At 38.0% G+C, this 10,765-nt stretch overlaps 1 protein-coding gene across 1 annotated transcript in view; it reads right to left on the reverse strand.

The window, feature by feature from the left end:
- The window catches only part of LOC150081061 (uncharacterized), a 120,050-nt gene extending 109,540 nt beyond the window's left edge, over window positions 1-10,510 (reverse strand). The window contains exon 1 of the mRNA XM_090380903.1: window positions 10,084-10,510. Within this exon, the coding sequence (XP_090237029.1) occupies window positions 10,084-10,279 (196 nt within the window). The 5' untranslated portion in view covers window positions 10,280-10,510. The remainder of the gene's footprint in view (window positions 1-10,083) is intronic.
- Window positions 10,511-10,765: the final 255 nt, after the last annotated feature.

A 10,765-nucleotide genomic window follows, 5' to 3' on the forward strand; every position in this document is an offset into this window, starting at 1 on the left:
AATCTCCACCTTGTGTCAAAAGCTTTTTTAAGGTCTAGATTTACCATCACCATATGCTGTTTTCTTATAAATGAGATTCTAATATTTGTTTCAACTTTGATATGTAGATCAAGTGTCAATCTATTTTTCCTAAATCCAAATTGATGGGGTGATAAAACATTTTCTTTTTCTGGCAACCACATAAGTTTGTTGTGCACCATTTGTTCAAGGATTTTCCCTAAGTAGCTCGTCAGTGAAATAGGGAAATAATGATATGTATAGGAAGGATCTTTTCTGGGTTTGGGAAATGCAAGGACAATTGCATACTGCCATATGGATGGATAAAGGTTGTTCAGAAAAATTCTATTATATAGAGCTGGCAGGATATGCAGAAAATCAGAGTTTAGGTGTGCGTCATAAATGCCCTGGTGCACTATTAAGCAAATTTGTAATAGTTGTAAGCAATTTCTCTTTTATGAATGGTAGATTATATGAATGAAATGCAGTCATAGAGAAATTCAACTTGCTCTTTATATTTTTGAAAATCAGTGCTGTAGTTGGTAACTGCTGATTTGAAGCAAAAGATTCGGCCAGAATTTGATATCTGAGTAGTTGTAGAAACGTCCTGACCTTTCCAATGGAAGATTCCAGATTGTGCAATTGGATATCTTCCACTTAAAATCCAAATTTTTTTCCACATCAAACCAGGACTCGAGTTCCTAGTAAGTGTGGAAGCAAACATGATCCAAGAATTTTTCTTTGCCTTTCTCTGAATTCTCCTCGCTTCAGCTTTGGCTTTTTATATGCAATCAAATTGACTGTAGTTGGATATTTCCGAAATTCATTCCATGCATGATTTTGTTTTGTTTTTGCTGTCGCACATTCTGCATTCCACAAAAAGTTGTACTGTTCTTGTTTTGCCTTGCTCATTTCAGGTATTATTGCTTTTGAAGCTTCTAAAAGTCAGTCATTGATATATATGACAGCATCATCTATTGGCAGGGTTTCTATTAATTGCTTATCGAGCATGATGAATTGCATATATTTACTCCAATTTTTTAAAATATCATACTGTTCGGTTTATTCTGTAAGAGTCAACTGTGTCTGTATGGAACATACTATCAGGAAATGATCACTGTTGTAAGGATCATTTAATACAAACGATTCTATATTGGGATAAATTGATGGAGAACATATTGTTAAGTCTATTGCAGAAGTATATTACGTTCTTAGCGTTTTTTCACCAACCTTTCATGGAGTAAAATAAAATTAAAATAAAATAAAACAAAACAAATCTTGATAACTATATTTACAATAACCTGTATTTACAAAATTAATATACGTATTACAATATTAAAAGTATTAAAACACAAGATTAAAATGCATTAAAATATACTAAGTTAAAAGCGATAAAATCCCGTAGCTTTCAAAGGCTCCAGCCTTCTTCTTCAGCAGTACTCTCTATTATTCAGTACACTTTTAAATATCAGCAGGGTAATGGTAGGCATCACATGTTTCCATTCTCACGTGTTCCGCTCTCTTGCATTGTGGAACCGGAAGTGGCTCAAACGGAAGTCGTACGGAACCGTTCATCCTTTTTTAGGATAATAGTCTCTAAAAGGGGGTGAATCCGTACACCCCCATCCCTATTAATGTTGGTTGTAGAGCTGATCCGCAAACTCTCGAGCCACTTACGGTCCCAGAACCTATGCGCCCGATCGGTGATAGTGGCATCGTCTGGGGAGATCTGGTGCTGCTTCTCCCAAAAATGTTCGGCCACGGCGGACTTGTCATATTCCGCATTTCTTATTGCTTTTTTGTGTTCCCCCAGACGATCTTTGAGACGACGTTTTGTCTCCCCTACATAACATTCCCCACAATCCGGGCATCTAATATTATATACGACCCCACTAGCATCCTCTTTTTGAATGGGGTCCTTAACTTGAGACACAACTGTGCGCAGTCTTCGTCCCGGAAGCTGCACACAGCGTGTCTGATATTTTCTTAATACTCTAGTTATATAATCCGTCAAGCCCGGATAATAGGGAATGTATGCAGTGGATACTGGTATAAAAGATTCATCTCTCCTCTGATTTTCATTAATAAATTTATCTATAATCCTCTGGGGGTAACCACATTTAGTAAGATCCGCCGTGACACGTTCATACTCTGCTTTCCTATCATCGGAGTTACTGCAATGTGATTTCGCTCTATTAATTAGCGTTCTTATCACACTGTTCCTATGATGGCTGGTCAGGGCTGAATTATAATGCGTATATTGCCCTTTACACATCGTTTTTCTAAAGACTTTTGTCTTTAACTGCTGGTCTTCCCTACAGACCAACACATCCAGGAACGGCAGAACTCCTCCATCTTCAACTTCCGATGTAAATTGTATGAATTGGGAGAAGCCATTTAAGATATTCAACACATGATCTTCACTCCCCTTCCGAACAAATGTAAACGTATCATCCACATACCTTTTCCAGGGGCGCATAGGGAGAACACTAGCATTAAATATTCTGGTCTCGAGCTCCTCCATAGCTAGATTTGCTATAATTGCGCTAATGGGGGAGCCCATAGCTGTACCATTAACCTGCTTATATATAATGTTATCAAAAACCATAGTGTTACTTGAGAGGCACAATTCTATACCCTTCCTAATATCTTCTGGATTAAGTTGCGTCCTAGTATTTAGGGTAGTATCCCTCTGTAAAACTATGTTTGCACACCACACTCCATGGTCAATAGGAATACAAGTGAATAACGATTTTACATCAAATGATATCATAATTTCATCCTCTTCTATACGCTGGCTCCTAATAAAGTGCACAAATTCTTTACTATCCTTGATACTATATTCAGAGAGTCCTACTAGTGGAGACAATAGTTTGGCTAGGAAACCCGAAAGTGCATACGTCGGACTACCTATAAATGAGACTATGGGTCTGAGTGGCACGTCTACTTTGTGGATTTTGGGTAAGCCATAAAACCTTGGCATTTGGCTACCTGTAGCATGTAGTGTCCAATATTGTTCTTTAGAAATCTTATTAGATTTAAGCCAACTCTGCAACATTCCGTTCACTTGTCGCTCCATAAATAAACTTCCCATAGATATAGCTAATGAAGCTCGAGTGAAAATAGCAGCCATCCTTAGTCAAGCTAAGAGTGCTCCTTCCAATCTTAATGTGAAGCAAAAACTAGCACTAAGAAACCTTAAACAAGATGATAGTATTATAATTTTACCCGCGGATAAAGGCAAAGCAACGGTGGTTCTTAATAAAGAAGTATATAAGAATAAAGCGTTGAGCTTATTAGAAGATCAGACAACCTATAAGGTTATCCAGAAGAGTCCACTTCTTAGTTTGGAGCGACAAGTGAACGGAATGTTGCAGAGTTGGCTTAAATCTAATAAGATTTCTAAAGAACAATATTGGACACTACATGCTACAGGTAGCCAAATGCCAAGGTTTTATGGCTTACCCAAAATCCACAAAGTAGACGTGCCACTCAGACCCATAGTCTCATTTATAGGTAGTCCGACGTATGCACTTTCGGGTTTCCTAGCCAAACTATTGTCTCCACTAGTAGGACTCTCTGAATATAGTATCAAGGATAGTAAAGAATTTGTGCACTTTATTAGGAGCCAGCGTATAGAAGAGGATGAAATTATGATATCATTTGATGTAAAATCGTTATTCACTTGTATTCCTATTGACCATGGAGTGTGGTGTGCAAACATAGTTTTACAGAGGGATACTACTCTAAATACTAGGACGCAACTTAATCCAGAAGATATTAGGAAGGGTATAGAATTGTGCCTCTCAAGTAACACTATGGTTTTTGATAACATTATATATAAGCAGGTTAATGGTACAGCTATGGGCTCCCCCATTAGCGCAATTATAGTAAATCTAGCTATGGAGGAGCTCGAGACCAGAATATTTAATGCTAGTGTTCTCCCTATGCGCCCCTGGAAAAGGTATGTGGATGATACGTTTACATTTGTTCGGAAGGGGAGTGAAGATCATGTGTTGAATATCTTAAATGGCTTCTCCCAATTCATACAATTTACATCGGAAGTTGAAGATGGAGGAGTTCTGCCGTTCCTGGATGTGTTGGTCTGTAGGGAAGACCAGCAGTTAAAGACAAAAGTCTTTAGAAAAACGATGTGTAAAGGGCAATATACGCATTATAATTCAGCCCTGACCAGCCATCATAGGAACAGTGTGATAAGAACGCTAATTAATAGAGCGAAATCACATTGCAGTAACTCCGATGATAGGAAAGCAGAGTATGAACGTGTCACGGCGGATCTTACTAAATGTGGTTACCCCCAGAGGATTATAGATAAATTTATTAATGAAAATCAGATGAGAGATGAAGCTTTTATACCAGTATCCACTGCATACATTCCCTATTATCCGGGCTTGACGGATTATATAACTAGAGTATTAAGAAAATATCAGACACGCTGTGTGCAGCTTCCGGGACGAAGACTGCGCACAGTTGTGTCTCAAGTTAAGGACCCCATTCAAAAAGAGGATGCTAGTGGGGTCGTATATAATATTAGATGCCCGGATTGTGGGGAATGTTATGTAGGGGAGACAAAACGTCGTCTCAAAGATCGTCTGGGGGAACACAAAAAAGCAATAAGAAATGTGGAATATGACAAGTCCGCCGTGGCCGAACATTTTTGGGAGAAGCAGCACCAGATCTCCCCAGACGATGCCACTATCACCGATCGGGCGCATAGGTTCTGGGACCGTAAGTGGCTCGAGAGTTTGCGGATCAGCTCTACAACCAACATTAATAGGGATAGGGGTGTACGGATTCACCCCCCCTTTTAGAGACTATTATCCTAAAAAAGGATGAACGGTTCCGTACGACTTCCGTTCGAGCCACTTCCGGTTCCACAATGCAAGAGAGCGGAACACGTGAGAATGGAAACATGTGATGCCTACCATTACCCTGCTGATATTTAAAGGTGTACTGAATAATAGAGAGTACTGCTGAAGAAGAAGGCTGGAGCCTTTGAAAGCTACGGGATTTTATCGCTTTTAACTTAGTATATTTTAATGCATTTTAATCTTGTGTTTTAATACTTTTAATATTGTAATACGTATATTAATTTTGTAAATACAGGTTATTGTAAATATAGTTATCAAGATTTGTTTTGTTTTATTTTATTTTAATTTTATTTTACTCCATGAAAGGTTGGTGAATATACCCAACCTCAGAGGCCTATTTGAGGAGCTATTGCAGAAGTAATACCTGTAGCCAAATTGATATAAGTGTGAAATCCAGTATTCAGTTGTTGATCATCTAGGATTGGTTGGTTGGTTTAGATTTTATTGGCGCATTAGGAACTTAGGCTATAATGCGCCAAGACCAGTTTATGATCATCTAGGAAAGTTTCGATCAAGTTACCTCTATTGTCCATGTGAGAACATCCCCACAGATTATGATGGGCATTCATATCTCACATAAGGCAATAGGGAGGTTGAAGCTGCATAGAAACATTGTTTAATTCCAATCTGAAGAGAGGAAGCTAAAGGGATGAGATTGTGATATAAATTCCGATGGCTATTCTCATTGCTACTGCTTCTAAGTTGGTTTTTAATGTTATTTGCTTAGCTTGTATATTAGTATTCACCAAAATTGCCGCTTGTCCTTTGGCAGTTGTATTATCATTTCTGTCTCTCCAGAAAAGTTTATAGTTTTGAAATGTAGGTAAAGATTGAGGTATTAGATGGGTTCCTGAAGGAAAATGCCGACCAGTTTATATTGCTGAATAATATCTTTAATTTTATCCAATTTTCCATGTAAACTACGACAGTTCTATTGTATAATAATATGCTGCATTATTTAGGTCTCGAAACTATTTGTTGAATCTGACTGTGCTTCCGAGTTTTTTCATTTATCATATTTGGGTCTATCTTTCTTTGGAAAATTAGGACGAGGTGTATCAATATCTTCTGCAGTGTGAAGTTCTAGTACATTCTCTGCCCATTCATCAGTATCCATTTTGTCTATGTTTGGTTGTTTCTGTTTACAATGTTTACTAGATGCTGTTTGCTTTGTTTTTGAAGATGTTAATTCTGATTTCTGTTTTCCAGGCATGGAAATATCCTACCCTTTTATCACGAGATGTTTCTTGTAAGTCATTAACGTTACTTTACTGCAGTCTATCATTTGATTTGGAAGTATTGCCACCTCAGTTTGAGTGGCTATAGTTTGCTGTCATTTCACTGCTGAAGCATAGGAATGTGAAGGTTTGGTTGCAAGTATCTTTTTTCTTGCTTCCGGATAAGACACTTTATTTTCTATTTTGTATCTCTGTATTTGTTTTCTCAATATCCACATTTTGCATGTCTTCGAAAAAGCAGGGCGATTTCTATGAGTTTGGACAGAGTGGTATAGAGGAGGTGCAGTTTGCTTGTGTTCTTTCGATCCACAGAGCGGCAGATGGGATTACTACAACATGTTGCCTGAGAGTGTCCATATCACTGACAGTTGTAACAGCTTATTAGATTCAGTATATACGGCTGGATTTTGCGATTTAAATAAAAAAAAAAAGTAAAGTGCAGCCATTATCAACCCACTGCAGGGTGGAAGCCTCCTCAACAATTCATGCTGAGGGAAATGGACCATAATCTGCCACGCTGGTCCAGTGCGGGTTGGCAGATCGACCGTATTCAGCAGTCAGGGGCTTGAACCCCGGTCTACTCAAAGAGCGTGTGCTACTGCACTCCCGCTCCTGCCCACTCGGCTACGGAGGCCGTTCTTAAATATCCTGCTTTAACTGAATGGGGAAGAGAAGGATTGTTAAAAGTGATAATAGCTAATTGGGTTGGAGTGAGAATGCCATCTTTCTTCATCATTATCCTCCTAACATGTATCACTTGTTCTGTTTGCTCACACATAGTAACTCTTCTTCTGAAACAGTCAAAAGGTCTCATTTGGTAATAACACCTTTTGATGTATTCAGGGTTTTGATGTGGGGTAATTTCAACCGGTAGTCTTGCAAAGGTCTTTGTTTTTAGCAATTTTTCAGATTGATGATTTAGTGAGGTTTCTAAAAAGAGACCACTAGACTGTAATCGTTTTATCATTTTTGGTGATCCAACCATGGCCTCTATAGTCTTCTGGACTAGGAATGGGGATAATTTCCCAACGGGCTGTGTTGATAATGAATGTATCACCAAAAAAGAAAGGAACAGTAGGCTGAGAGCTCTTTTATTCTCTTAGCCTGAGCCACGTTCAGTTGCGAGTCATCAAATTTATTGAAGTTAACTTTCTCCAATCTTGTGTTGTTAGTTTGTTCCTGGGTGGTGTCTTTTCACCCAGGTCCAGTCCTACAATGGGGAGGCAGGAGTAGTGCCTCCAAGTGACCAAGCGAGTAAAATAGAAGTTAGTAAACAGAAAAATTAAGAAAGGTTACTTTCCTTTCTGGAAACTTCTTTCTTATGCTTTAAGAAAGAAAACAAACTCTTATTATATATTAGAACAACAGAAGAAAAAACGTCCGAAGTCAAAGGGAAAAACTTATCTCTCTAATGTAATCGCTGTTGTTGTTGTTGTTATTTGGTTTTTAGGAGCATTAGCAACTAAGGCCATATTGCTCTGAGGATATGCAGTGGTCATTCCCTGACCTTTCCGCATCCTCCGTATTTGGTGGTCACAGGCTCGAACCCCGGTCTAATCAAGAAGCATGTGCTACGCACTGCCGCTCCTATCCACCTGGCTACGGAGGCACCTAAATGTAATCGCATTAGAAGTCGCAGGGAAGATCGCTTGGCACCAGGGGAGATTATGAATTGTACAGGATATATCAACTGCCATTAAGCCTGTATGATATGCTGCACCCTTTTGCTTCACATGAACAGCCACCTTGCATAACCTTTACAGTTTGCGGGAGGCTCACAGGTTGGTTGCTCTTGTTGGTTGCTCACAGCCCACAGTGGGCTGTGAGCAACCAACAAGACATGTTGTTTCCGATATAGCAGCACCCAACTCATGAACTCCAACAATCATGCCCTTCTAAAACTATGTGATATCTTCACTATGTACCATAACTGCTACTTTATCACTTTGAACTGCATGACCAGATGCAAATTACCACTGCTCTAGCATAGGAAGCTGTTAAGCAATTTATACTGCACAGCTACGTGGCATAGTCCATTATGGATGGGGCAGTCATAATTCAGTGATCACCGAATATAAATACTTATATAAAAATCAATATTTTATAATCATTAAAAAATGAATTTGATATTAGTATCAATAACTGCATTTGTCTTTAAGAATCCACAAAAAGGAGATAACATTTTCCTAGATGTTAATATTAGTGTTATATTAGGCCTCCGTAGCCGAGTGGGCAGGAGCGGGAGTGCAGTCGCACACGCTCTTTGAGTAGGCCGGGGTTCAAGCCCCTGACTGCTAAATACGGTCGATCTGCCAACCCGCACTGGACCAGCGTGGCAGATTATGGTCCATTTCCCTCAGCATGAATTGTTGAGGAGGCTTCCACCCTGCAGTGGGTTGATAATGGCTGCACTTTACTTTACTTTACTATGCAAGAAAATTGATTTATTCCGAATCTGCCATGAAAAAAAAAAAAAAAAAAAATCTATCATTCATACCTACCCTGTTGTCAGAAAATGGCTATCCAATTCCATATTGAACTTTACCAAACTGTTTGCCTCAACCACTTTGTGTTTTAGGAAAGCATCACAAATAGATGTTTCCAGCCAGATTAAATAGTCGCATGATGATCCATTCCTTCCAGAGGCCATTGGTTTCTAAATACCACCTAAATCAAGCATTGACCATTCTTTCTAGGATCTTACACAAACAGCTGGTCAAAGCAATAAGACAATAATTATGAAGTATTTTTGGATCCTTTTCTTGTTTGAGAAAGTATGATTGCCTTGTTCCAGGAGTCTGGAAACTGCTTTTTGAGCCACAATCTGTTGGAGAGACAGAGCAGAAGATACATAGATTCTAATGAAAGATGTTTAATCAATCCATAAAGGATGTAGTCTGTCCTGACAGCACTCACATGGGATAAACATAGTGCTGCCTTCAGTTCCCATTTTGTAAAATGCTTCACAACTATTTGAGTCAAGTCTAGTGTCATTTCTGTGCACAGATGTAATTTTTTTATAACATTTTTTGCATTTGCACAATGAGTCAAAGCTTGTCAAAGAACTTGTCAAAATGAGTTCAACTTGTCAAAGCTGAACATGTTAATGACAAGAAATTTCCATAACAGTGACTCAGAAGATGTTAGATATTCTGGATTGCTTGCTTGGCAGTGAATGACGATCTAAATTGTGCATATGTTTTTTTGTGTAAAAAATGATAGTATTTCACATTAAAACTGACAGAAACCATGAACAAGGCCATTTTACAAGCCAAGTACTTTAATTTTTTTTTTTTAAGATTTTAATGAAGATAAATTAAGAGATACCAAAATTAATGCTGTTGTTTTAGGTAGAATGTTACCCTATTAAATGAAATAACAATAAATTTTACAAAAAATAAGATTTTTTTACCATCGAAATTATTTTTCATTTTATTTAATTAAATTAGTGGAATCGTATGAGCTACATGCAGATGTGAACCACTGCTGACATTAAGACAAACTATACTAATACAAATGATACAAGGAATTTTTTTGGTTTTTTTTTTTCGGTCTTCAAAACCGGCGCCCTGTTGAAAAGTTCATTTTTTCGTTTGGGAAACACGGCAATCCTAGCTATGACCTAACCGGTACACCCGTGGATGCTGCATTATGGCGCGATCTTCCACAAATATATCTATGCTTGTTGATAGGTTTAAAAAGATGTTGGGACGGCATTATCGTTATTTGTGAATGGGCGGCTGAATGTCACAGATCGAAGGGAAACACCCCACACTGTCTCTTCTAAAAGATTTCCTGTTTTCTTTATCATACCGCTGCTTTTATTATGGTATAGCAAATAATTTTTATTTGCTCTCCCCCACACTTAAAACAAACAAACAAAACAATTCATGTTAACAGCAAATAAATAAACAAATAAAATAATCATAACTAATTTATGCAATTGATTTATTTACCTGCGTCACCTGTTTCAAGGTCAATTTCAAGACATTCTTCTAAGTTTTCACTTTTTATAGAATCCACTTCATTTAACAGATCTGTTTCTTCCACTGCTGGTTCTGTATCTGGTACAATCATCTCTGGAAAGGAAGATGGATTTCGTACGTGACCAGCACTGCAGCTTAAGGTCTCAATCTGTTTCCATAGGGCCATTGTATACTTATTTACTATATAAACGTGCTTCGATAATGTGCTATTCCTTTTAGTTCACATCTGTAAAAATAATACTAAACTTGTAAAAAAAATGCGCACATTTCTTGTTACCGCTGTTGTTGAGTAATCTCCATTCGGTAATTATCTGAAGACGACCTGCTGTAGATACTGGTTACGACATCACCGCCATTTTTTATAACACCCTCCAATACATGAAGAGAACTTTCAGTTTTCTTTGATGACACCACTACACATGTAAAAGCCGTCTTCTATAAATGCAGAATTTGGTAAATTTTTCGAGGTAGTTGCGCATCCATTCAAACTGCTTTGGCATATCAAAACTTGAATAGCAATATGAGTTAAAACTCTATAGTGCAATTACCTATACGCTGAACATATACAAACCCATCTAGTAATTCTCATGTTACTGATTGTTGTGTCTGTTATTTCTGAGGTAACATTAATTGAAATTGCATTATTTCTGCA

Source organism: Mastigoproctus giganteus, chromosome 9, assembly GCF_048544385.1.
Source record: "Mastigoproctus giganteus isolate SK-2022 chromosome 9, ASM4854438v1, whole genome shotgun sequence".
Lineage (NCBI taxonomy): Eukaryota > Metazoa > Arthropoda > Arachnida > Uropygi > Thelyphonidae > Mastigoproctus > Mastigoproctus giganteus.